The 27,348-nt window shown below is 44.8% G+C and overlaps 1 protein-coding gene across 2 annotated transcripts; it reads left to right on the forward strand.

Annotated features, from left to right (window-relative positions):
* Positions 1–327: 327 nt before the first annotated feature.
* DHX37 (DEAH-box helicase 37) lies at positions 328–25,104 on the forward strand. Of its 2 annotated transcripts, none has more exons than XM_075568713.1 (28): positions 328–505; positions 980–1,101; positions 1,255–1,421; positions 1,615–1,727; positions 2,252–2,615; positions 2,862–3,010; positions 4,761–4,853; positions 5,811–5,907; positions 7,013–7,126; positions 7,950–8,051; positions 8,614–8,728; positions 9,139–9,237; positions 9,964–10,025; positions 10,498–10,639; positions 11,764–11,840; positions 12,541–12,773; positions 13,602–13,713; positions 14,175–14,281; positions 16,856–17,044; positions 17,931–18,055; positions 19,344–19,460; positions 19,584–19,756; positions 20,246–20,360; positions 21,945–22,082; positions 22,775–22,869; positions 22,975–23,048; positions 23,827–23,924; positions 24,600–25,104. In XM_075568713.1, exons 2-28 carry the CDS (start codon positions 996–998, stop codon positions 24,683–24,685), a joined length of 3,462 nt encoding a protein of 1,153 aa, XP_075424828.1. In that variant the 5' UTR covers positions 328–505; positions 980–995; the 3' UTR covers positions 24,686–25,104. The 2 variants fall into 2 exon arrangements, with proteins under 2 accessions (XP_075424828.1, XP_075424826.1); XM_075568711.1 differs by having other exon boundaries at positions 329–509.
* The last annotated feature ends 2,244 nt before the right edge of the window (positions 25,105–27,348 follow it).

Here is a 27,348-nt window from a genome sequence, read left to right on the forward strand (position 1 = left end):
CTGACTGCCTGTATTACCATGCCCCTAATAATAATATAACACTGACTGCCTGTATTACCATGCCCCTAATAATTATATAACACTGACTGCCTGTATTACCATGCCCCTAATAATAATATAACACTGACTGCCTGTATTACCATGCCCCTAATAATAATATAACACTGACTGCCTGTATTACCATGTCCTTATTATTATTACTACTACTACTACTACTACTAATAATAATAATAATATTATAACACTGACTGCCTGCATTAATTACCATGTCCCTCTCTCTCCAGTGTAGGTCCCGTTGCCTGGGAGCTCTCGCGTTGGTTGCCAGGGGGAATGTTGTCGTCACTTCCTCCTCCACTCTTCCTGTTCAGAGGCAGCATGTGTACTAGTCACATGTGATCCTGTACTGTACAGTATGTGAGCGCGCAGGGTTGTGTCAGGGATCAGGGTCTGCTGATTGAGTGCGAAAGAGCACCGGGGCTCTTCCTACAGCAAACACGGGCAGCTTGTGGGTGAGAGATGCGGGGGTGTTGTATGTGAGAGGTGTGGGGGTGTTGTATGTGAGAGATGCGGGGGTGTTGTATGTGAGAGATGCGGGGTTGTTGTATGTGAGAGATGCGGGGGTGTTGTATGTGAGAGGTGTGTGGGGGTGTTGGTGGTGAGAGGTGTGTGGGGGTGTTGGTGGTGAGAGGTGTGTGGGGGTGTTGGGGGTGAGAGGTGTGTGGGGGTGTTGGGGGTGAGAGGTGTGTGGGGGTGTTGGGGGTGAGAGGTGTGTGGGGGTGTTGGGGGTGAGAGGTGTGTGGGGGCTCCTTGGTAAGAGGTGTGGGGGTGTTGTGGGGTGGGGGGCTCCTTGGTTTATTGGGCAAGAGGGGTCGCTGTAGACATCTCCAGTGTGGTGTTCGTACTTTGCTTGACACAAAGGGTAGAGTTTGAGTTTGGATCACTACTGATAAACTTCATTTCTAATCTTTCTCTTTTGTAGAAATCTAACTGGGAGAATGGGGAAAATGAGAAAAAGACATAACTGGAAAGCAAGGCAGCAAGTCCAGACCACCGAGGACAAATCCACTGAACCACAGCCATGTGTGCAGGTTGAATTGGAAGGTGTGATTTTTATAGCTATGCAAACACAGTATACAGTATGTGACACATCTGAGTGGTGGGGAGTATACCGGGCATTGTCGCATTTTAAAAGTGAATTCTCCGATACCATCTCAGTAAGTTGGTTATGGTGTCTAACATGGCAACCCGTTGCAGGTGCTGCACAGTTCAAAGGCGTGGATGAGAGCAACGCTTTAGTTCTACCCGCCAAAAAAGCCAAACGGAAAAAAATAAATGACATTGGGCCCGGGAAAAAGCCATTAAGTCGAAAGCAGACGAAAGTGCTGCAGAAGATCCTAGAGCAGAAAGAGAAAAAAAATCAGGTTCGTAACGTGTATTTCGCTTCTCATTTTATGGGTGTAACAGAGTTTTCAAACGCAGGATTCTCGAGCTATTCTCATGTCAATGCCTACAACCTTTATATCTGCGTCTTATTTGAAATGCTATGTCGGTACATCGTTTATGCTGTTGTAGTAATTGAGGACTATATATTGTTTTGTTTTTTATTTTTTGTAGCGAGCTGACATTCTTAGTAAACTGAGCGAGGTCCAGATTCCCGAGAACGAGTTGAAACTGTTGTATACCACGTCCAAGTTGGGTACAGGAGAACGCTTGTACAATGTTAAACGGTAAACCTGACACCTGCCTTCTGGGCCCAATTTATGACCTGGAGAATCAAATATGCTTTTTGTGACCGGTATATTTATGTGCTTGGTCTCTAAGCACAGATACTTGTGTGTTGGACCTTTTAATAATGACTTAATTAATACTATTGATTGGATTCTAGTGAAATGTCTCTAGGAACTGGTGATAGTTTGTTTGGCATTGCAGCTCACCTTTCCATAACTTAAAGGGATTGCCTTGGCTTAAGGGGGGATTTATATATAGTTTGAAACGTCAGTTAACGCTGTTTTTTCGGCTGAAAGCCGGAATGACCACTTTGAACTAGATAGAATAAAGCCCTAAATCTTTTTATATGTTATGAGAACCTTCGTGTCATGATTATGGATGGTGATCAGTAAAATTATACATTTGTACACGTTTTGAACACTTTTTTTTTTTTTCCTCCAATGATGGTATATTCCCAAGGTATGAAGAGCATAATTATTATCTAATCATAACTATTCTCATTTTCACTGCGGCATCTTTTCAGGGTGCTGGAAAGCACCGACGGCGCTTCCCAGGGACGCATCAGCAGCATCAGTGGCGTTAACAAGAGGCGCAGACGGAAATCGGAGGCAGAAGAAGAGGCTGCCGTGGAATCGGACTCCACCGTGTCCTCTGTTAGTTCTGGGGAGGAGGAACTGACCGAAAAGGAGAGCCTAAACCAGGCAAAGGAGGTGGAGAACTGCATCGTTGCAGAGCAGCCGAATGTCCCAAACATGTCACAGAGCCTTCAGGGTGAATCCAAGCCAACACCAATGTCCCCTAAAGACAAGTCCATGCAGAAACCTTCTGAAACACCATCCTCCGAGCCAGCCATTTTCATCCCTGTGGACAGGGCTTCCGACATTCAGGTTGGTACCCTACCTTCGTGCGGGGCTAGTCAGTGTATCTCGCTAATGGACTTGTGTCTTGGACAGCCTAAGAAATCATCATTTATCAGGTATAAGCAAACCGTAATGAACTGATATATTCTGCATGTGGCACTGTAGAATTATACACACTCCGGCTTAATTATTTAGGAAATGTGGCAGAAAGGTGGTTTTTTTTTTTTTTTTTTAAATAAAGGATTCTTGGTTTTTTTTTCCCATAAAATGTAGGAGGCCAGATTAAAACTTCCAATCCTAGCTGAAGAACAGGTGATCATGGAAGCAATTAAAGAAAATACAGTTGTGGTTTTATGCGGGGAAACCGGCAGCGGGAAAACAACTCAGGTGCCACAGTTTCTGTACGAAGCTGGATACGGGAGGTAGGCTTTTTATGGTTTCTGTGAAAACTAGTGCAGGTCCCATATGAGATACAAAGAGACAGTGCTTTGATTTAGTGATCAGCAGTGCTATCCAAACATGCGTGACAAAGAGGTCTGGAAGGTGGCACTACTGATTTGCGTGTGACATACATTGCCTTTGTAAGTTCTCACGCATAACATGAAATTAGCAAAGTAAGCGACACGTCCAAAGTGCAAAAAATCTCAGGGTGCATGTAGAAAAACAACTAAAATATGCATAGTGCAGGGATGCTGAAAAATATTTACAAGTGGTGGTGAACGTTACACATTTCCGACTTATGGGGTATAAGAATAAAATAAAGCGTTTTTCTAATACATGTAGCCTGCTGTGGAGTATTTGGTCCGGTCTCTTAGGATGTTCTTTAAAGGTTCTTGCTCCCTTTGCGTGTGTAGAAAGAAGATGGAACAGCGCAGTGACAATACACTCGCATACACCATGGTGTAAAAAGGCTTTTAGACCACTCCTGCGTGCGCCGGCTTTCCGATCCTCCACCTCGAGCGCGCGACTGCGCTTCTGGGTGACTGCCGTCACGGGGAGAGACCGGGGCAGTCGCGTTCCCGGAGTCTGGGCGGCGTGTCCTCAAACCTTGGGTGGTCTAAAAGCCTTTTCACACCATGGAGTTTGTGCGTGTATTTTCACTGCTCTTGTCATTCATGTTATCCTTCTAAAACGTCACTGCGCTCTGTTTCCCATCTTTCTACGCACGCCAAGGGAGCCTCAACCTTCTAACAGCATCCTAAGGCCTCGGGCATGGTCAGCGCTTATGCGCTGACCCGTGCTGACCTGTGCTGCTGCTCGGCACTGAGCCCCTGCAGCCGCAATGAGAGCGGCTTTAGCAGGGGCTCGCGCACGCGTCCGCACGCTTGGGGAAGCGTGTGTCTGACGGAGTTTTGAAATTATTCCTGCTTGCCGGAGCGCAGGGCCGGGTCACGTGAGCGGTTTGCCCAATGAGGGCGAACCAGCTCCGTGCCGTCACTGGCCCGCCCGCCGCCAGACCCGCCCCCGACACGCCCACGGACGGCGCGCTGTGTAAGGCCAGGGAAAGCACCGCCTCCGCACTGTTTGGGGCACTATGTCCCAGGCCTAAGAGAAAAGACCAAAGACTCCATAGCAGGCTACATGTATTCGAAAAACGGTCAGTTTTTTTCTTATACCCCGTGAATGGGAAATCTTGCAAAGTTCACCAGCACTTGTCAATATTTTGTAGTATCTCTGCACTATGTATATTTTAATTGTCTTTTTCCATATGTTCCCTGAGATTTTGTTGGGCTTTGGACCTGTGGCTGTCTTGCTATATAGATGTTTGGAAAAGTCTTTTGGAAAAGCGACATCTTTCTCTAGGGTGATATCATTTTCTATTTATTTTCCACAATACTTTTTTTATTTTATTATTATTATACTATAGTGTCTTTTTTCCGATAGCACTTTCACCATTTGATGTAGCACTTTTGTGTCCTATTGTGGACCCTAATTATAGCAGGTTTTCTTTCAGCGGACATGAATAGCACTACGGTATATTCTGTTCTAGTTCACCACATAAAGGATTTTTTGCTCTTGTTTTTCTGCTCTGTTTAACATGCAATTAACCTTCCAAGAATTAATCTTATTCTTAAGCAGAGCTCTATTAATGGGATAAAGGGGGGTTGCGGCACCTTGGTGTTTGCAAATGAAGCAGCGTTTCTTCCCCCCCCCCCCCCTGTTTTTTCTTAGTGACGATGGTATTATTGGGGTCACTGAACCAAGACGTGTCGCTGCAGTGACCATGTCCCAGAGAGTGGCACAAGAAATGAACTTATCGCAGAGGTAAGAATTTGTCAGTGAGCTGATACATCGTTTGTGAAAGTCCCACAAAGTGTTAATCTGATTGTACGTGGCCTCCAATGTATGGCAGCCCATCCTTCCCTATGGATGTGCAACTTGACACGTACTACAAGCTATTACACATCGCCACTGATTTATTAATCTCGTGTCTGCCTTTGTTTGGTTTTGTGACACTCTTACAGATGTGCAGATATATCCTGGCTCACGTAGCCACCGTTAGCAGATTTGACCTCTCCGTATATACTCTGAATGGCACACGCTCTCTAGTTATAGCCTTTGGAAAGGAAGGACTTATTGAGCACGTAGTGCAGCTGACACATTACCGGGCAATATTTGTATCGCTGCGGGGTGCTGGGCAGCGTGTCTCTGTAACTGTGGCCATTTTTGGTCTTTCCCATACGGTGCGAATTTTCAGTTTTGTATCCGGCTTTGCAAATGTTTGTGAAACACAGAATGTGACACGGCAGATCAGAAGCACGTGCCCGTCCCCCCCACCCCGTGTCAGCCCGTGCCCCCGTGTCTGCCCATTTCCCCATCTGCTGTTTAACCTCAGACCCCCATGTGATCCTTGGGGCGTTCTCTCATATTTAGGGCTCGGCCTTCTGTCTGTCCCAGACCGGTTTGAATTCCCTTACTGCAGCTGCTCTCGACTCCAGTCTTCTACCCCCTCCAACAGCACAGGTGAAGTAGGGATATACCCTGAGAACCTGACCTGTTGGTGGTCTTGAGGACTGGCGTTTAGAACCCCCTGCCCTACTGTCAGCCCCTACCGCCTCTGCCGGGAGCCTATTCCACAAAGCCCCCTTCCCTCATACTTCCCCTGAGCCGGCCATCCTCCCACTTCAGAGCACGACGTCTCTCCTCCGTATGTATAGAGAAGCACATTGCTGGGCGCTCTAACGTCCATTCGTCATCGTTCTGTGTTGTCTTTTAATTCAGGGTGGTTTCTTATCAAATCCGATATGAAGGAAACGTCTCGCCGGGGACCAAAATCAAGTTCATGACAGATGGGGTTTTGCTAAAGGAAATTCAGAGGGTGAGTGTTTCTGTAGTGCTGGGGGAGTTGGCTACCCCCCCGATTTTTAAATGAATGGTGTAAGGAGGAAGATTTCTTCACAACATTCAGTAGTCGCCTCCGTATGTAAGAGAATAGGGAGGTGGATCTGCGTTGCCCGTGTCTCAGTTGTATTTACTTCAGCTGGGTAGTAATTCTGTATCACAACACATGTCGCCTTTCCTTCCTACTAAAATATTTTCATCCCAGGAGAATAGGTTTCCATCCCTATATGGATATGTTATCCTGTATGTTTTGCGTTCGGTCCCATTGTATGCCTTGCTTCTCATGTCTGTAAGATGTATTTACTGAGTGGAAGAAACCATGATCTAAACCAGGGGGGCGCAAACTTTTTTTTTTTTTTTCCCTGCGCCCCCCTGCTGGCGGTTCCCTCACCTCCGCGCCCCCCCCCTCAACCCCGCTCCGGCGTCATTACGGCAACGTCACATGACCTTGCGGCGTCATTTGATGCCGCGTTGCCATGGCGACGCGTGTGAGAAGCCACCAGAGCCAAGGCAAGTTAGGTTTACAGAGGCCCTGCAGCTCCCCCGGCACATAATTTTAGTGGCTTCGGTAAGCGCACGGGGCCTCTGTAAACCCCGCACTCAGTCTCGGTCGCGCCCCCCTGTTTGCGCACCTCTGATCTAAACGATAATGCCTCTGGTCCTGAAGGGAAAACCTCTGTGGTTTTTCTCTAAAGCAGGGGGTGAGCAAACTGGGGGGTGCGGCGGTTGCAGGGCCCGGCACTCCTCCCCAAGGCATTTAAATGAAATGCTGTGGGATTGTGTGAAGCCTCTGTAACTTGGTTAAAACGCGGTGTCAAATGAGGCCACGGGTCATGTGACGCTGGATACTAGGTGGGGGGCGAGCATGGGGGCTGAGCAGGCAGGGGGGCGCAGGGCCAAAAGTTTGCGCTTCCCTGATCTAGAGTATCCGCTTGTTCAGAAGCTGTATTAAAAAGAAAAAATGTTTTAAATCATGCACTGTTTCGTAAGTTTGAACCATGAAGAGGAGGAACCCTTGTGAACTTGTATACAAATTCTAGAGGTCCGTTTTTTATTTTTATTTTTAAATATTTTTTTATTAGGATTTTTTGCTGAATAAGTATAAAGTGATTATTATTGATGAAGCCCATGAGAGAAGTGTCTACACAGATATTCTGATTGGCCTATTATCTCGCATTGTGCCTCTTCGGAAAAAGGTAATGCGGTCGTTTCTGAGATTTTATCTGTATCCTTTTCATGTTGGATAGAAACGGTTGGGATGTTCAGACCATTTTGCCTCCGTACGTACAGCAAAGGTTTACGCCTGCGCCCGGCTGTACGTATTGCAAATGTTTACACCTGCGCCCAGCCCGTACGTACTGTAAATGTTTACATCTTGTTTTCTGTGCGTGGAGAAGTAATCACTTTTCAAAGTTTATCTTTTGGCTTTAGTGCAGTTATCCACTGTTTCTTCTTCTGTTTGTAATAATAATAGCATGTTCTTGTATAGCGCTGCTAGTGTTACATAGCGCTTTACAGAGACATTTTGCAGGCACAGGTCCCTGCCCCGTAGAGCTTACAATCTATGTTTTTGGTGATTGAGGCACAGGGAGATGAAGTGACTTGCCCAAGGTCACAAGGAGCCGACACCGGGAATTGAACCAGGCTCCCCTGCAACAATCTCAGTGTCAATCAGTGTCTTTACTCACTGAGCCGCTCCTTCAATTGTAAAATACTTCCCTTAGATTTTCCCAAAACTTAAACTCCTACCCACCTTCATTTCATCCATATTACCCTTGTGTTCCTTCTATATTATATATTCAGAGTTGCGTACAGAGGAGATGTCACATATTTGTTAAAAATCATCCTTGATCTCGGAGTACAGATTCCTGGTATGGTCTCTTAGCGAGGGGTTGTTCTGCTGTATCCGTTTGCAACATTGGACAAACTCCATAACTTCAGCACCCAAGACTTGCTGCAGAGATGGATATAATTAGTTCTATAAATATTACACTGAAAGGTGCGTTTGGTCTTCCACAGAAAGGGCACCCGTTGAAGCTGATAATCATGTCTGCTACACTGCGTATTGAGGATTTCACAGAAAACAAGAGACTTTTCCCCGTCGCCCCTCCTGTGATCAAGGTGAGCTTGTCCCATTATATCAGCACTGCGCTTTTTAAATATTGTTTTTTTTTTAATACAGGATTGAAGCAGGGGGTCTCCGAAGCTGAACTGTTAATTTGAGCTCCGGGGGCCCCCTGCTTCCCGAGATACTTACGTCCTGTAGGGGTTGCCGGTATCTCTTTGGAATTTAAATGTCCAGGTCACGTGGGCCAATAGGAAGCCGCAAGGGATGACATCACTGTTTCCTATTGGCCCGAGGGACATTTAATCTCCGCTATTTCATTAGGCACACAGTTCCCTACCTGCAGAGATTTCGGCACCCCCTATGGAGGTAAGTACATCTGGAAGCAGGAGGTCCCCTAAACTGAAATTAATGCAGTTCAACTCTGGAGACCCCCTGCTTCAATCCTGTATATATATTTTTTAAATTGCACAGTGCTACCTGTCTTTCTGGTTTAATAGCTTCATAAATCTAGGAAGTAAAGGTGTGCGTGTGTTTATAAAGACAGCGTGCGCGTATAGATAGTCCCATTGTGATACATAGGTGCAAAAATCAATTGGCATCCAAACCTCCTTTCAGGTGGACACACGGCAGTTTCCTGTTGCAGTTCATTTTAACAGACGGACCCCGCTGGATGATTACGCTGGGGAATGTTTTAGGAAAGTCTGCAAAATCCACAGGATGCTGCCTCCAGGTAAAACCAATTCTAACTCTGTCCTCCTTCACAGCAATATTTCTTTTCTTCTAGCAACACCCCATGTTGAAGATGCGGGTTTCGTGAAAGTGTTTTGTCGCGTTTGTGGCGTGGCGGTAAATGAACGCCTGCAGTGCCGAACAAGCCTGTAACGGAAAGAGAAGCCGTTTCATTTTTAATCTATTTTTTAAAAAAAACTTTACGTGATCCCAGACATCCTCTGGACATGAATAAATGGTAAAAAACAAAAAAGATTGAATGTCTCATTTTGCTTGAGGTAAATACACAATGCCAATATTTTTATCTGGAAGTTGTGAAATGTTAGGAGTCCGAAGTTTCGACGCCATCTCCTTGATTGTGCATGTGACCCTTGGGTTTAATAAGATCTGGCTTTTTTTTTTTTTTTGCAGGGGGCGTCTTGGTCTTTCTAACAGGACAGGCAGAAGTTCATTCTTTGTGTAGAAGACTAAGAAAAACCTTTCCATATCATGGCAAAAACACCTGTGAAGGTAAGTGCAGTGAAACAAGTTTTTGTTTTTTTTCTCTATAAACCACCTCGTTCTTCCTCTTCTTTTGCATTAAATATCCTCCTGAGTTATACGCCTAAAAGACTTTATTAATGCATCAAAATAAAGCCGAGGTTGTCTTTGTACGGACAATACCTTTTGTTTTCCGGTTCCGCCAGTCCTGTCGCAAGCTCCGGAAAGCTTATCTGCACAGAGCTGCCCGCCCCCACAATGCTTTGCGTTATCCTTTCTATATAATGTCACATTCCTCTCGGGATAAATATGTACTAAAAAAATGCTGAGTATTTTTGCACCATGGAAACTGCCCTGGAGTGTTTTATCTATCTTTATATAACACCTCCATGTACATAGCACGCCACAGCAGTAATGCACGTGGCATAATATAATGTGAAATTAGTCCCCGGCCTGAAGAGTTTACAATATATATTTTTAATCTGCAAAATGCATTTTAGAAAAATAGGCAAAATAATCCCATGCTGTTTTTTTCATCAGATATATACTGCGTTTTCTTCTAACCTGTGTGATATATGAATGCTTAAATACACCCGTGGGTGCAGAACAATGTTTTGCAGGTACCCTGAGCACTATGTAAGGGTCTGTGGACAATAGCACATTTAAGTGGACTTCTCTACGTTCCAATGCCGGTTAGGAAGAAAGTTGTTTATCTCATACATTCTGTTTAGTAAACTGGCACTCTCTCTGTTTCAGACGAGGAAGTATCACCGAAAGCAGTGAAAAAATGTAAAAAGTCAAAACCCAAGAAGAATGTGGTACGGTCTCGGTGCATGCTGCATTTCAGAGGAAATCCTGTTTTTTTTTTGTTTTTGTTTTTTAATGATGCTCGTGTTATGCGCACACAGTTGGAGGTTGCCAGCTGTTAACACTGCAATTCCCACAACTGATCTAATTAATTCTGTATTCGCGCATGTGTCAACACACAAAATTCCAGCATGCTCAAGAAACCTCAATACCCACTACATAATAAATATGTATGTATTAATTCACGCGTATGTCGCCCAACCATTAAATCTGATGTTGGAGGCTCTTGCGCACTGCAGCTGAATGCAGAAGTGTCTGTGTGTGATCTGTTATATAGCACTGATAATGTACATGGTATTTGAAGGCATATTGAGTCCCTGTCCCGACGAGCTGGCAGTCTAACTTTTGATATAAAGTGACTTGCTCGAGGTTATGAGGAACTGATACTCTGATTTTTAAATATGCATATCTTGTTTTCTTTAGGATTTACCGAAAATTGACCTGGACAATTACTCTGCCCTGCCGCTGGACGAAGGAGACGAAGACCGAGAAGCCGACATAGATGATGAAGACGCTGAGGGGTCTGACCTTGATCTGCATTTAGGAGAGGGAGAATCGGAAGAAGGTCTTGTTCTTAACCCTTTTATTCTAGCACAGCGGTTACCAACCTTTATTATACTGCGCACCTCCCTACTAGAAAATATTTGTCCCGTGAACCCCTAATGAATAAATCTTATTGCCGACTCATCAGACTGTCGCTAACAGAGCTGTGTGACCGATCCCAGGCAGTGTCTTGTCCTGAGCTCGTGGGGGGAACACACGCTTAATAAGGCCCCAAACTGCCCCTCAGTGTGTGCAGGCAGCATGGGGGGGGGGGGGTATAGCTGTCACTCACTGCGGGAGCTTCCAACGTCACGTCCCACAATGCCTTGCTTTTGTGGATGCAAAGCATTGTGGGAAGTGACTTTGAAAGCTCCGGCTGTAATTGACAGCTAAATCCACACTCTTTCCCCCCCATCCTCCCCCATACTAAGCTGCAGTATGAAGCCTTACAAAGTGCGCAGTCCCCACGCGGTCTGAGGAACCCGCTATACTGCCCGGTATCTGCAATTTCAGATCATTTTGGGGTGGAGGGGGTGGGGCAAACCCCTTGGAGGCACCTCTTGAACCCCAAAGGGTTCCCGAACCTGCTGTTGGGAATCAATAACTCTTATAAATTAAAATCTGTGTAGAGATGCGAACGGGAGAACAAAGTAGCATTAGATAAATAGCAATCTCATTGCCGTATATCATCCGTTACAAATAAATAACCTTCTAATATTCATTTTTTTTAATTTGTCATTAAGCAATTTAAACGTGTGCTTTTAACCATAATATTTTGACATTCCAGTTTTTTTTACTTGCCTCAGAAGTAGTTGCCGGTAGCTTCTCCGACTCGGCAAGCGGGGATTTCCAGGTTTAACGCTTCCGCATCACATGGGCCAATAGGAAGCCGCACTGATGACATCACGGCTTCCTATTGGCCCGCAGGCCGGGAAATACCCGAACCGCAGACATATTGGGAACCCTGGCTGCCGAGGGGAGCAGCTACCGGCAGCTAATTCTCAGGTAGGTATCTCTGGAGCCGAAATTAACGGGGTTCAGCTCGGGAGACGCCCTGCTTCAGCCCTATAAAAAAATTTTTTTGCAGAAGAATGCGCTGGCTTGGATTGCCTCTGAGAGCTTTGTGTTGTTTTAATTCCCATGCAGATGAGAAGTGCGACTCTTCCCTTCCTCTGTACGTGCTGCCGCTCTACTCCTTGTTGGCTCCGGAGAAACAAGCCATGGTAATTGTATTCAAGGGGTGGTTTTTATTAAATGCATATCTATAAAATATATAGCACATTTGCTTGCCCGATCTCTACAATTGTTTATTAACCTTTTTTTTTTAGGAAAGTCGTTAATTCTCAGCGCTTCAAAAATGTGCTCCGTTTATGAATGAATCCTTAAGTGCCGGCATGGCTGCTGTCACTTTGCAGAACCATGATGGGCAGATCCATTATTTAGGATGGGAAGCTGTAACCATGTAGACCTGTTGCTAATGATGGAAGTGAAACGTATATGGGCAGGCAAGCTGTTTGCAGTGTGTATATATAATACAACAAAAGACAAACATTATCCAATGTGACAAAACACAGAGTTAAATATTTCAACGTTAGTATTCTCATGAGTAAGGGTCATTTATTTAAACCCTTTGGCCAAAGCGTTATAAGCCTGCAGCCACTTCACGGCATAACCAGTATGCAGCCACGTCACGGCATGACCAGTATGCAGCCACGTCACGGCATGACCAGTATGCAGGTCCTAACACTACCTGTGAATATTCTCATTTACTTCTGCAGTGGAGGGAGAATGGCATCAATAGAATTGTGTGTTTGCTGTGTATATAACATTTCTCCACAATGGCCTATTGTGTATACTGTTCCAGTCTCTTTGTCCGACCATCCCTGCTTGGGTATGTCATGGCGAAACTTTTCTCCCGCGTAGGTTTTTCGACCCCCTCCCAGCGGGACGAGGTTATGCATCGTAGCCACCAACGTGGCGGAAACCTCGCTCACCATCCCCGGCGTGAAGTACGTGGTGGACTGCGGGAAAGTGAAGAAACGTTTTTACGACAAGGTCACGGGCGTGTCCTCCTTCAGGGTAGACTGGACTTCCCAAGCCTCGGCCAATCAGAGAGCGGGACGAGCCGGGCGTACTGAGCCTGGTCACTGTTACAGGTGAGAGTTGACTGCGCAGGAAGCAAGTTCCGGTGGTGGTGGTCACTATCGGGGCCTTGGGCATTACAGTATTGGGTTTCCGTTTACTCTGAGGGGCCAAGGAGGCTTAAGGACTCAATGAGAAATCTCAGCATGCCTGTATATACCGCAGCCTCACTGACCATTTAGGCCCAGATCCACAAAAGGGTGCTAAGCGTTGGCACTCCTCTCCCTGTCACATGCAGGGGTGTAAGGCAGGGGTGCGCAAAGTGGGCGCAGCGGTTACAGAGGTCCCATGTTCTCCCTCAAGGCCTTTAAATTAAATGCCGGGGGGCCACGGGAGGCATCCGTAACTTCTACCTTGTCTTCGGTGATGCGTCGCCATGGTAACCCTGCATCAAATGACGCCGCGGGGTCACATTGCCATGGCAATGTGACGTCACATGACCCCCAGTGGCGTCATTTGATGCCGGAGCTGAGCAGGGGAGGAGACCAGGCAGGGTGGGCGCAGGGGGAGAACTTTGCGCATCCCTGGTGTAAGGTGTGCTAAAGCTTGACACCCGGTTCTGGATCTGGGCTTTGGTTGTGATGATGAACATCACAAAGTCAAACTGATGTAAGACGAGTTACGCATGCGCAGGAGATATTCACACGTAGTAATTGTCATTCCAGGGATCAATGCCACTTCGTAATGAATTACAATCACTTTTCTAGCTTTCCAAGTTGTCTTTTTAAAATAAAAAGATTTTGACCAAATTAAATGTTTTGTCAACTGTGGTTCATGATTCCGCACAAACCTCAAGTTGTCACTGTCTGTAATAATATATATTTATTTATTTCCCCACTCAGGCTGTATTCCTCCGCTGTTTTTAGCGATTTCGAACAATTTTCTCTCCCTGAAATTACCAGGCGGCCGGTAGAAGATTTGGTTCTTCAGATGAAAGATTTGAACATTGAAAAAGTACGTTTAAAAAAAAAAAAAATTTAATATATATATATAAATATTTTTTTATATCATCTTTCAATTTTTTTTAACTATAAAGTGAGGCAATTTTCAGCTTTTCGGAATTCATTAATACAACGACTTGTAGGTTTATTTGACATTTTAAATATTTTGCACAGAACATTGTACTTTTTTGTAACCCTTTTTTAAAGCCGTGGAAGTTTGTGCAATGGAAATCTGACCGGAATATTTTTTTTTTCTTCTGTCACTTTTCTGCAACAACAAAGCACAAATGGAATATAGTGGAAAGTGCCCCAAAATATCTTGGGGGAGGGGGGGAAATACTCCTAGGATAGACTGAGACACTGCAAAATGTTTTATATATTGACAAGACTTGCTCTTTACACATGAAAGGAACAGATATGCAGATATACTTCAGTGTGTTTAAAAGCTGTGCGATATTCCTTTTATTTTCTCAGGTTGTAAATTTCCCTTTTCCCACACCACCCTCAGCAGACGCCCTAGTAGCTGCAGAGGAATTACTAATATCCCTGGGAGCCCTGCAAGAACCTCCAAAAACTGGCCGGTATGTCGAATAATAATATAATCATTGTTTTTCTTGTGTGGCGCAGACAGTGTGCGCTGCACTGTACATAGCGTTTTTGCAGGCACGGGTCCCTGCCCCGTGGAGTTTACAATCGGTTATTGGTGCCAGAGGCACAGGGAGATAAAGGGATTTGCCCAATGTCACATGGAGTGGACTCGGATTTGAACCAGAGTTCCCTGAGCCACTTTAGCCCTACTGGTAGGATTAATCTGGAATAATGCTTCTAATACTTTGTTACTTAATGCAGATTGTGTTCACAGCACTGCACTTGAACTTGCAAGGTTTTTAGACAATCTAATTAAAACCATAGTTCAAAAAGCAATGATAATTTTATTAGTGCACTGACCCAACTTTTTGTTTTGAAACTTAAAATGTTATTGATTTCCAATAAAGCATAATACACAATACATCCATTGTTTCAATTAACATCCAAATAAAATCATAAGACACTAAACATAAATCCATGGGGGGGAGGGTCGTGGATACAGTCAAGAAAACATTGTCTGCATATAGAGCTATGTTATGTGTCTGTAGGTTAATTTGTATTCCCGATCTATCCGGGTTGTTCCGAATTTGTGCTGCCAGGGGTGTTCCATGTTTAGAGAAAACAGCAAAGGTGAGAGTGGGCATCCCTGTCACGTACCACTTTTAATTTTGAAGGGCTCCGAAGGGAAACCCTGATGTATCACTCTTGCTGCCGAGCTGGAATACAGTGCCAGGATTGCTCTCAAGATTCTGCCCCCAAACCCAAACCCAAACGCCCCGAGCGTGACCTTTAGATATGGCCAGTCTATCCTGTTGGAGGCGCTGTCTGCGTCTAGACTCAACACCATAACCTGTATCTTTTTTTTTGTATTGGCTACCTTCTATCAGATCTATAATTCGTCTAGTATTATCAGCTGCTTGCCTGTCTTTGATAAAACCAACTTGATCTGGGTGTATTAGTCCTAGTCGGGATACGACTTAAACGGTTGGCCAACAGTTTTAGCATAGATTTTGATATCTGAATTTATCAGGGATATAGGTCTGTAACTTTTCCAGTTCAATGGATCTTTCCCTTGCTTGTATATTAGTGATATCGACGCCTGAAGCATCTGCTCCGGGAATGAAGCACCTGCTAGCACTGCATTAAACATCCGGAGAAGATAGGGGGCCAAGAGTGTACTACATTTCTTATAGTATAAATAAAATACATTAAAGGAACTGAAAGATATTAGAATTGAATTAAATATGCTCCTGACCTTCCAGGCTGAGAATTCCATGAGTTGGTCAAAGAGGAAATTTTATGAGAAAGCAAACAAGCCAGATACTTTGCTAGCAAACAAAATTAGGAACAGGCAGCCAAACTACAGCATTCAGGCTATCAGACTAAAACCAGGGGTAACGACATCAAATCCTTAGCTAATAGTAGAGGAATTAAAAAAAGTTCTATGACAATTTATATAATGGTGAAAAAGTTACTCACAACAGTAACACGAAAAAGGCTCTGCGGGACTTCCTAGCAGACTCAAAACTGCTGAGGTTGAGTAGGGGGAGAGGGAGGGATTAACGGAAGATTTTACAATGGAAGAGTTGCTACAGGTTATCAAACATCTGAAACCATCTACGGCTCTGGGCCCAGATGGGTTTTGTGACCCAACCTTTTAATCCACATCTGGACCTTCATGTGATCCGACACTTTGCGTCAATGTACTGTACCCAACATTATAACAGTTCCCATAAACTTTTTTTTTTTTTTCTTGGTAAAATGCAGCAATTTTGCTAAAACGGACACAACAGATTTATATTCAAACATCCAGGCCCTGAAATACGGTACGGTGCTTTCCCTCGCAAAAAGCATATTTCTGGCTGTGGGAAGGAGTTGGGTTTTTTTTGGGAGAGCTGCTGGCGAACTTTTTCAAACCTGTGCAAGTTTTTCTTTGCCGAAAATGGGCGAGCTTTTACACGGTCACAAACTGCGGCTTACAGTTCTCTCGCATCTAGATGCCATGCATAGAGCGACCGCCATGCATAGAACGATCTCCATCATTCGTTGTTACAGCATCTTTGAAGTAGTAATTCGCCCCAATTAATTTTTATATATATATAGGTGGGAAGCGGGGTTTCTCCAGAGCTGAAACTTGTTCATTTCCGGGGACTTCCTCATTCCTTATACAGACCTGGAACGGTAGCTCCTGTATTGTCCTCTTCTATTGGCCCGCATGGCTCTGGTCATTTTAACAATACCGGCGCTAGCATTCCTGCTGTGTGTTCCGGGATCCAAAGCTGAAGTTCACACGGTTCAGCTCCGGAGACCCCTTACTTCCCACATCTGTGAAAAAAGGGGGAGCTAGTCTCACTCGTGGTGCCAACGATTAAGGGATTTGCTCATATTTACCATATGCTGGCGTTTGGGACACGTTCTCGTGCAATATTCTGATTTCGCTTCTCTCTTGCTCTTGGCCCCCGGTGTTTTTTTTACTATGGATATAAATGAGATGAAGTAGAGATGAATGAGCTCTGCGGGCAGTGCGGTTAATGTATAAAACAATCCACGTGTGCTTTGTGCCGCAGACTGAATGACCTCCAGAAGGCCAAACTCAGCAGCCCTATTACTGCCCTGGGAAGGACCATGGCCTCCTTTCCGGTTACACCACGGTACGCCAAAATGCTGGCGTTGGGCAAACAGCACAACTGCCTGCCGTACATTCTCACTATTGTGGCTGCCATGACTGTGAGGGAGCTGTTTGAGGAGCTAGACAGGTGAGTAACACATGGCAACTTCTTCTCTCATTGGCCTCATTTCCAGGTGGTCGCCGATGCCCCTAAGCACTTGGGCTGTGGCGGCCGCCGCCTCCTTGCTGCTGCCGCCTTCCTCCTCCTCCTCCTCCTCCTCCTGAATTGCAGTGTCCAAATGACGACTCGAAGGTCACCGACGGGGTGTTGCCATGGCAACGAGACGCGGTGTGACGTCGCGTCGGTGACACCCACTGCATCATTTGATGCTACAATTCGAAATGAGAAGGTGGGGCAGCAGGAAAGAGGCAGCCGCCACGTCTAAGTGACTTCCCATCAGGCCCGAGAGCGCAGGAAAATGTATATGGGGCGGGCATTTTTGCCACCCCCAAATGTTGCCGCCCTGGCCTAAAGGGAAATCCGCCACTGTTGATGCCTAATAGCAGACTCCTTGTGCCGTATAATATACTGCAGTAGTTTTATCATCATATAAACCCTCTCCTCTTCCGTGGCATGTTGACATTTAATTATTTATTTTTTACACCCGTACCACATTCATTGTTCTCTCTGCAAGATCTGATGAATGGACGTATTTCAATTAACTAATTAGATCATGGAGTGGCCAACTCCAGTCCTCAAGGGCCACTAACAGCACCGGATTTATGGATATACCTGCTTTAGCATGGGTGGCTCAGTTGTTGATTGAGCCACCTTTGCTGAAGCGGGGACATCCTGAAAACCTGTCCTGTTGGTGGCCCTTTGAGGACCGGAGTTGGGCCACCCCCTGATGGACGTTTCAGATTTAGTTTTTAATAGGTCTTAGAAATAAAGAGCAATGAAGACCGAGCAGGATTTCGGATGAGACGGGGTGTTGCAGAATGCATTGTGTACAAGACGTGCGATGTGTTTTCAGGCCCGCCGTCAGTGATGAAGAGAAGGAGAAATTGAAAGGGAGGAAGGCCAGAGTGCAGCAGATGCAGAGGATCTGGGCCGGACACGGCGCCACGCAGCAGCTGGGGGATCTCATGGTGATGCTGGGTACGTGCTACAGAACCTAGTGCGTTGCTCGCCTATAATACTCCAGTACGAACGATTATACAGCTCAACCCCGTTATAGCGCGATCCGTTACAACGCGGATCCGCTTGTAGCGCGTTGCAAGCGCGGCTCCCAATTTTTCGGAATTATGAATACTTTACAACACGGTTATTGGTGTCGTAAATACTTTATTGTAACAATGCATACAATGGTACATTATTTCTAACGCGATCCGCTTATAAGGCGGTGTGATTCTTTGGACCCCAAGCGCAGCGTTATAAGGGGGTGGAGCTGTATCTCTATATCACATCATGAACACAGAACGACATTCAGGTGTTCCGGAATCTCCTGTTCCTACATGCAACAAGCTGCTTCTTTTTTTTCTTTTCTTCTTTTTTTGGGGAAACCCCACATTGAAAGCTATATCTATGTTTTTTTTGTTTTAGAAAGCATTGAAAAATAAACATTTTAATTTCACGGGACTCTTTTTTTTTTTTTTCCTTTGTGAGAGATATCGGCAGTTTACACCGCTCACCACTTTTTATTTTTTTTGTGTGTGAGAGATATTTTATGAGATCTCTTTCCCTTTTCCAACCCTGTTTTTATGATTTTATGCCTCAAGCTCCGTACGGTTGGTAGAAGCGTTTGAAATATGACACGTCCGGGAGGTTAAAATGGAGCCCAGTTAAGTGTAAAGTTTCCAGACTCTGCAGTTTAAAAAATATATATATTTTAGTGTTTAAAATCATCTTTTTTTTTCCTTTACAGGACAGGCTCAGAGCCGGGACCCTAACATTGATGATTAAAACTCGTATAGGCTTCTGGGTGTGGAATAGTAAGGGTTGCCACCACTCCGGGTTTCACCCGGAGACTACGGGTTTTGGCCGCGGGTTTATGTAGTAAACCTCCGGGGTGGCGGCGTCGTCCTGGCATCTCCCCCGGCAACTACTGCCAATATGGCTGTGCCGCGTTGCCATGCCAACGGGATCGCTACGTAAAGTAACGGCATTACGTGCGCCCGTTGACATGACAACGTGATGGGAGACGCCACTGAAGGTAAGCGCTACATTTAAAAATTAAATAGTTTCTCCGGGTTGGCATTCAGTGGAAGGTGGCAACTCTGGGAATAGCGGCTTTAAATTCATATTTAAGTCTCTGGGCTGAGCCTGAAGTTGACCTCTCTCTGGTAATTCCTCTTGAAGACAAACCCAGTGTTCGGAAAGCTGGTCAATAGCTTCACTGACCACTTCAAGCTGAAACATGTCCACCCTTCTTCTCGCCGTCCCACAGGAGCTGTGGGGGCCTGTGAGTATGCCGGGCTAACTCCGACGTTCTGTGAAGGCAACGGCCTCCGATACAAAGCCATGATGGAAATAAGACGCTTGCGCGGGCAACTGACCACAACAGGTGAGGACAAAGCGAAAGCTCCTGGTGCAAAGGGTTTTGGGCATGTGACCAGCTCAGCTTCACGTAGAACCAAGGAGATGTTTGCCAGGCTCTGATTTTTTTTGGTTGAATTTTTATCCCCAGTTAACTCCTTGTGCTCCGACGCCCGCCTCTTCCTTGATTCGAAAATGAAGCCGCCCACGGAGAGCCAGGTGACTTATTTGCGGCAGATAGTCATGTCGGGTTTAGGAGATCACATCGCCCGAAGGATCGGTCCAGAGGAACTTCTAGATCCGAAATGGAGAAACGCTTACAAGGTGAGCAGGTCTCTGCTGCCGCTGCATGTGTTGTACGTGGTCTATTGTTGTCCCATTTAAAGCGTCACGTTATGCTTCCTTTTTTTTTTTTTGTCATTTTATTGTTGACATTCTGCTCCAAGTGGACCAACCGGAGCAGAACCGGGCTGTGGTTGGTTCTGGGGGATACCAATGTGGATACAGTGTTGGGGGGGGGGGAGAGATTTGGTGAGTGGGGTCAGCCTCGTGAAGAATAGAAAGCTTTGGTCTCTATCAGGACTTTGGGGCTTCCTGCTGGGCGCTTGGATGGAATTTTATTTGCATTTCTTCTTTTAAATGCCTTATTTCTTGAAATCCTTGGGAGAGTCCAGTTCAGCTACAGGTTGGAGGGGGGCGTGGGGGGCAGGAAAGAGTTAATTTTGGGTAGGGGGTTGTTGCTTTAATCCTTTGCCAGAAGGGCCTGCAAAGAAAGGGTTACAATTGTAACCATTTTTGTTTTATATTCACTAGACTCCGCTTCTGGACGATCCCGTTTTCATTCACCCAAACTCCGCCCTTTTCAGGCAGCTTCCTGATTTTGTGGTTTACCAGGAAATTGTGGAAACGACAAAAATGTACATGAAAGGTAAAAAAAAGGATGCGACGGCGCAAATCTGACGCTAACCGCTTGTCGCACAACAAATCTCCATTCGGGCAAATTAGGATTCGGCAGCGTGCGAACGTGCGTCACGGTGGCAGCATTTGTTCTGGCTTTGGCCTCGATCCACAAAGCTCTGTCTAACCGGCTTCTGACGTAACGTTATCTAAAAACGAGAACGGACGTCCTGTGTTATCAAGGCTGATAATATGCAAAAACAGGGGGGGGGGGGGGGTGCTCGTACATCTCATTGGCACAGGCTTCACGCCGTGTTGTAATATAAAAGTTCCGTCATTTTCCAGTAACGCGACGTCAAGCATTTTGGCGTTACTCCGGCACAGACCCCGAAACTGGTCTCGCACAGAGTTGAGAGAGGAAAGGGAAATAACATGGTTGTAGCGTGCCTAAGGAACTGCAAAAGCCCAATTTCAGTGTCTGGATAGGCGTAATGCCAAGTTTAGGTAAGACTTAAATGTAACAATTCCCCGCTTTAACCTTAGCGGACTTTAGGGGGGGGGGGGGGGGTGTTTGCCTTCCTCTGGATCAATATACTGTAAGTACGGATATAGGATCAAGTATCTGTCGCCTAAATTTAACATAGGTTGAACTTGATGGATGGATGTCTTTTTTTCAACCTCATGTACTATGTAATTGTTAGTAGATGCAGTGTTGTATTAAGCCCTCATTTGCATACCATTGGAATCAAAAAGGAGTCTCGGATCCAGCACCTTGGGATGCCCCTAACGGGGGTTTAAAGGGGTAAGACGTAGTGAAACTAGTTGCAAATGCAAAAAGAATCTGGTCACGAACAGGAATAATGAGCCAGCAATGGCCAAGCACCCCAAAAACTAAGGAGATGAATAGAGTGCAGAAAGGTCACCCCAACTTCCAACGTTTAGGTGCAAAGCACCTTCATCAGGGTTTTCATGGATGATAACGGAACGTTGGATGTGAGGGCGACATTTGAAGTAATTGACCTTTTTTGCACTCTGTTGATCTCCTTAGTTTTTGATGTGTTGGCCATTGCTTGCTCAGATCATTGGAATCTCCTAACCAACGCTGCCAACACAGTGCTGTCTCCGGGATGGAACGCAGCTTCCCATGAAGTTCTTATCCTATAGCATTAATGTGACACGAAGTTAGGTAAACGTCGCACCCAGCGACTTCACGGAGCTTTGTGCTTTTGGGTATCTTGTAGCAGTCAGACCCAGGAGCGTGAGATGAACTTCTGTGCGGAATATTTATATATACGTGTGCACATTTTGAGCAAAGCTATATAGCGTATATATTCAATGCATTACAGAATACCTCCTTGATATCTCCACTCCAGCCTCATCAGGCATCTAAACTGATCTCACAGGCTACCTTTGCTGGAGAAAGTGTCACTTTTTGAATCCATTCCCCCCCCCCCCCTTTTGTTTACAAATCGGGTTGATGCTAAGTGGCATTGTTAGTCTAACTAGAATGGATATCTTGTTGAGTTTTCCCATGTTGTTTAAAGCTTTTTGGAGCATGTTGTTGTTTTTCATGTAAAATGACGGTCTTGTGACTCTCGTCTCCCATGGTTTTTAGGTTTATCTGCCATTGAAGCGGAATGGATTCCTGTCCTGCTTCCTCAGTATTGTCACTTCGGTGCCCCCCTAGAAAACCCTCCTCCGTTCTACTGCCCGGAATCCGGCAGAGTAAAGTGTCACAGAGAGAGCACCTTCTGTACGTATCCCTGAGTAACAAGGGGGGGGGGACGTATGATGCAGTTTATTAAAGGGACTAACCTTTTAACTTTTGTGTATTGTAAACTTGGCAGTCAAAATACCATTTAATAAGTGTGTGAATGCAGTGGGACTCAATACTTTTGAACAAGGGGTGAAAAGCTACTTTTAAAAAGTGTTCTGGCATATTTATGCTCTACTACAAGATAATGAATGCATGTTTCTCTTTAACCACAGACATTATTAGTTTTTAATTAAAATATGGCTACATTTGTACCCTCTCCCATCACTACGGTCTGCGCTGTTTTGAACCTCTCTGGCCCATATCCAAAAATGGGTGCTCCGTTTTGGAAACGCCTTTACTCCGATTTTTATATCAATAAGTACAGACGTGGTAAAGCGTGGCACCCTTTTTGTGAATCTGGACCTTTGGCCTTTAGCTTTGTGATATGTTGCAACCTCTTCTGGCAGCAAACGTGTTCAGTAATGGCCAATGCCGTGGGAACCCAGGCAGCTGTAAATATCCGCTGGCGCCTGTCACACTGACGGAGGGTCCTGTGGATAATATGACAGCCTTTGTGGAACGGGTACTTGAGAGAGATGTAAGGGGTGCCCCTCTTGAGGCATAGTTTTGATATCGCAATTTGAGCACGGTCTGGTCACTCTCTCTCTCTTCCATCTTTTAACCCACAGATCGAGTCGGGTGGCAGCTCCCGGCTGTGGTGGTCGATTACCCAGAAGGGCTTGAGCGCTACAAATATTTTGCCAAGTTCCTGCTAGAAGGAAAGGTAGTGCGTGCGTGTGTGTCTGTGTGTGTCTGTGTGTGTGTCCGTTTTATATATTCCATTCTGTTGCATCATAAGTGTTTAATCTGTGCTTTCTGTTTTGTTCAGGTGATCAGAAAGCTAGGCTCCTACAGCGGTGTGTTATTGTCCAGCCCAATAACCATGCTCAAGACCTGGGCCAAGTAAGTCACCGCAGGGCCTTGCAGCACATGGCCAATTTCACTCGTGTTATTACGGTTATCCCACTAATATTGTGTTAGAATAAATGACGGTTTCATCTGTTTGACTGAGAGGAGCTGGGAAAATGAAGCGAAGATTTCATTTAAAGCTGCAGACTGAGCAATATCCAACATGTGCTTTTTTTGTTTTTTGTTTTTTTTAATCGGTTCTGTACCATGAGAAAATACTTGCAGCATTTTTTTTTTTAAAAACTCTGAATTACATTGTTACATTATAATACATTAAAATCATTTTTGTTTCTATAGCAACCATTTACAAAGTCACATCCCCTTCCTCTTCTGTAACAGGCTCTGGCACACCCCTTTTTGAGCCCTGCCCCTCTCTAGCAGTGCACCAGTTGCATCTAGTGAAAGCCTGGTCACATGATCTCCCCCCACAGAACTTTGCATCTTTGGTCCTCTTCTGCTGCACTGACAGCCATTTAGTGAACCCCCGAGCCGAATCTTCGCCGATCGATCTGCAACTTAGCTAATTACTTATTGTGTGGCTTGTATTGATGCACATATTAAATGGGGTTGGGGGGAACGGCATCTTGAACTGCTGATTTAAAGTTCGCTTTATGAGCTTAAAAAAAAAAAAACATGCTTTCAGGTTTAGTGTAAGAAAGGGGCAGATTAGCTTAAAATGAGCACGAGGTATAAAAGAAACAGATGATTCCATATATATATATATATATATATATTTTTGTAACTGTATATTTCTAATTGTCTCCCTGCTCAGACTCCAGCCAAGGACGGAGATCTTGCTGAAAGCGCTGGTTTCTGAAAACTGTGACCATCGGGCAGCTTTACTCTCTGCCTGGAAAAAGGACTCGCAGTGTAAGCGAAGCCGATGTGTATAACGCAGTGTGCGGTGTTCCCACATCAAGGAATACAGCAGCCAATCAATACAGCAGCCTTGCAAAGGCTGAGACTTTGTATTGCTATATTAACATCTGCACCCCGGAAACGACTGGCATTATATCTGTTCTGTGGCCTTTCCTTGTTGAAATTAGTAGGGTCCCCAAGATGATGCAATGCATTCCTTTTCTTTTTGCCATTCTATTCTGATGGCTTTAGTACAGGGGTGCACAAACTGGGGGGGCGCAAGAATCTGCAGGGGGGGGGGGGAGGGCGCACACAGTGTTTACAGAGGCCCCACGCGCTTCCCGAAGGCATTTAAATTAAATCCGGGGGGGGGGAGCGTCAAAGGCCTCTGTAAACTTCACTTCACTTACCTTAGCTCAAATGGCTTCTGGAGACGCGTGGGGTCATGTGACGCCACGTTGCATGACATCAGACGCCAGAGGTAAGGAAGGGGAGCGTGAGGAGGGGGGGGAGCCGACAGGGGGTTTAAGATTGCGCACCCCTGCTTTTAGTACACTTTATTTTTTTTTATTGGTAGACATTCAATATTGCTATCTCACTCCAACTAGAATGCATAGGATCATCTTTCAAGTTTTTTTTCCCAGCCCTTACTGGGAATAGTGGCGCTATATTAACTTGTCATTCCAGATCTGCTGTCTGCGTTTTGCCAATGGGTTCCTGAAGCTGTTCATGACGATGTCGTCAAAATCTGGCCACCGGGCATTATGGCGTGAACTGATCGCGCGAGGATTACACCGTTCCAACGCTTCCAAAAGAACAGATGACTGCGAACATTGTTATTTATTTTTTTTTGTACGTTTTAACCAACTCAGAAGCCTAAAAAGTGCCGTTAGAGTATGTGACTAACACAAGACGGGCTGAAAATGAAACCCATTGACATTTTAATTCCTAGCAGTCTTTCTGTGCCTGCCTCCCCTGCACTTGCGGGGCTCGAGGGGAGAGGGATTGTAGCACACATTTGTACGTTGTTACAATGTACTGTACTCCTTTCTCCATGTTCTGTTAAGGTGGCGTTAAGTGATCTTCATATTAAACCAGCAGATGTAAAGGTTTTATATTTCATGATGTACATATTGTAACATGTGTACATAGTTACTCTTCAGTGACAAGAATAAAAAAAAAATGTGTTGTGTATTTGACTCCCTGTGATTATTTATATGTTCAACTAGAAATGCACCTGGTATGATTTGGGTTTCTCAGAGGTATGGGGTGGCCAACTCCTGTCCCCAAGGGCCATCAACAGGTCAGGTTTTCAGGATATCCCTGCATCAGCACAGGCGGCTTGAGCAAAACTCTTTTTGCCAACACCATTATGTGAAATATTGCTGTTAAGTGTTGCGCGAAGGTTTTATATGGGGGCAGGGATACAGTATGCGCATCCTACATCTTGCATGGAGGAAATAAGTGACATAATGGGAAAATATGATACATAATTCGAATATCTTCCAGTTGTTTTTTTTTGTTTGTTTTTTACCTTAATGACAACGTACATAGCGCGTCACAGCAGTAATACATGTTACAGAACAGGAATGTAATAAATATGTGAGTAGGGATACAGTATCCTACATGGATATAATAAGAGACATACTGTAATGTGCAAATGTTATGAGACATAATGGGAATAAGTGCTAAAGACATAAATGTAAACATTAGGGACAGGAGTTCCTGCCCCGAAGAGCTTACAGTCTAAGTCTCTCCATACCAAGGTATTTATTTTATGCCGTTTGTGACGATATCTGTAATCGGAATATAAACCGCATGCAGTACACCTCTGACTTTGCTGGCATTTGCTTATTAAACTCTTGCCAACACCGTTATGGAAAATATTGCTGTTAAATGTTGTTGTCGCAATTATAGCAGTATTGCCAATAATGCGAGAAGGTTTTATGTATTTCCTCTTCTTTTTAGCGTATGAGCTTGTGACACCGGAAGTGCTGGTTGAGGGAATATTTACGTGTAAAAAGCACAGCGCTAGTTTAATTATTTTCTTGTCCTCCTATAAACAATATGCAGTACACAAATAACTGCTTGCTTTTGCTCCAGCGGTCCCTGCTTCAGCACAGGTGGCTGTTTTTGACAGCCTCTGAGCCACCTGTGCTGAAGCAGGGATATCCTGGAAACTTGACCTGTTTTTGGCCCTTGAGGACTGGAGTTGGCCTGTATCTTTTGTAACCCCTTGTGAATAGCAGTGCAGTCCCCTGTAGGAAGGAAACTGCATGAAATCGCATGAGGGTTTGGAAAACTTCCTTTCATAATCACATCTATAAAGAACTCATTTGGGGTTATTTTAACGGTATCAGGACATCCAGCCATCTTACTGTCAGGGTCAATGCGGATACTAGCACGTTTTAATCAGCAATGCAAACCCAACCTGAGAGGGTATGACTGGGAAAGGCAGGAGAGACATTTAGAAAAAGAAATGTCTGATTCTAATCTGGTTAAGATGGCAGGTGAGCAGTATTTAGGCCGTGACGAGCTACTCGCAATCTTCAACATGTTAACTAAATAACTTCCTGAATGTGATGACATTTTAATCAGATCCAAGCTAATATTTTGCTTACTACGTTAGAGCAGGAGTAATCAACTGCAGTCCACCAGTCCCTTCCCCCCTCTCCCCTCCCCAACAGGTCAGGTTTTAAGAATATCCCAGTTTCAGCACAGGTGGCTCAGTCAAACACTGACCCGCTTATTGAGCCACCTTTGCTGAAGCAGGGACTGATTAAGCCACCTGTGCTGAATCTGGGATATCCTGAAAACCTGACCTGTTGGGGAAGGGGGGGAGGGGGGCCTGTGGACTGGCATTAAGCCCCCCAGCATTAGATGATGTATGCCTGAAGGGTGAATGCCAAGCAAAGTTTATGCAATGTGCATTAACTGATAATATTAATAGCCTCATCTTTGAAATAAATATTGTAAGCTTGCAGGGGCATTACCATGATCTATGTATCCCCATCGTTTGTAATGCGCTGTGTAGATTGTTGGCGCAATATAAATAAAAAAAATAAATAAACACAGATATTTGAATATTTACATTCAAGGGGGAGGAGAGAGAAACAGGCAATATTTTCATGTCATTCTCATATAAACAATATGTAGTACACAGAATTTTGCTTATGGTTTTGCCGATACTAGTGCGCACTAGAGATTTTCAATGCTATGGGTTAATACTTTCCAGACTTTCTTTTGTATCTATTATTAAAAAAAAAAAAAAAGTTGAATAGAACCAGAAACTGTAAGCAGACAAGCAATTGCTATGATGATATATATATATATACATGTAGAGGTATCAGTACCGTGTTAGCCGAGCTTCAATAATCAAAAAATAAATAGATGATACCGTTCTGTGGCTAACGAAAGGCTTTTATTTGTGCGAGCT

The sequence above is a fragment of the Ascaphus truei genome, chromosome 13, assembly GCF_040206685.1.
Source record: "Ascaphus truei isolate aAscTru1 chromosome 13, aAscTru1.hap1, whole genome shotgun sequence".
NCBI classification, from domain to species: Eukaryota; Metazoa; Chordata; class Amphibia; order Anura; family Ascaphidae; genus Ascaphus; species Ascaphus truei.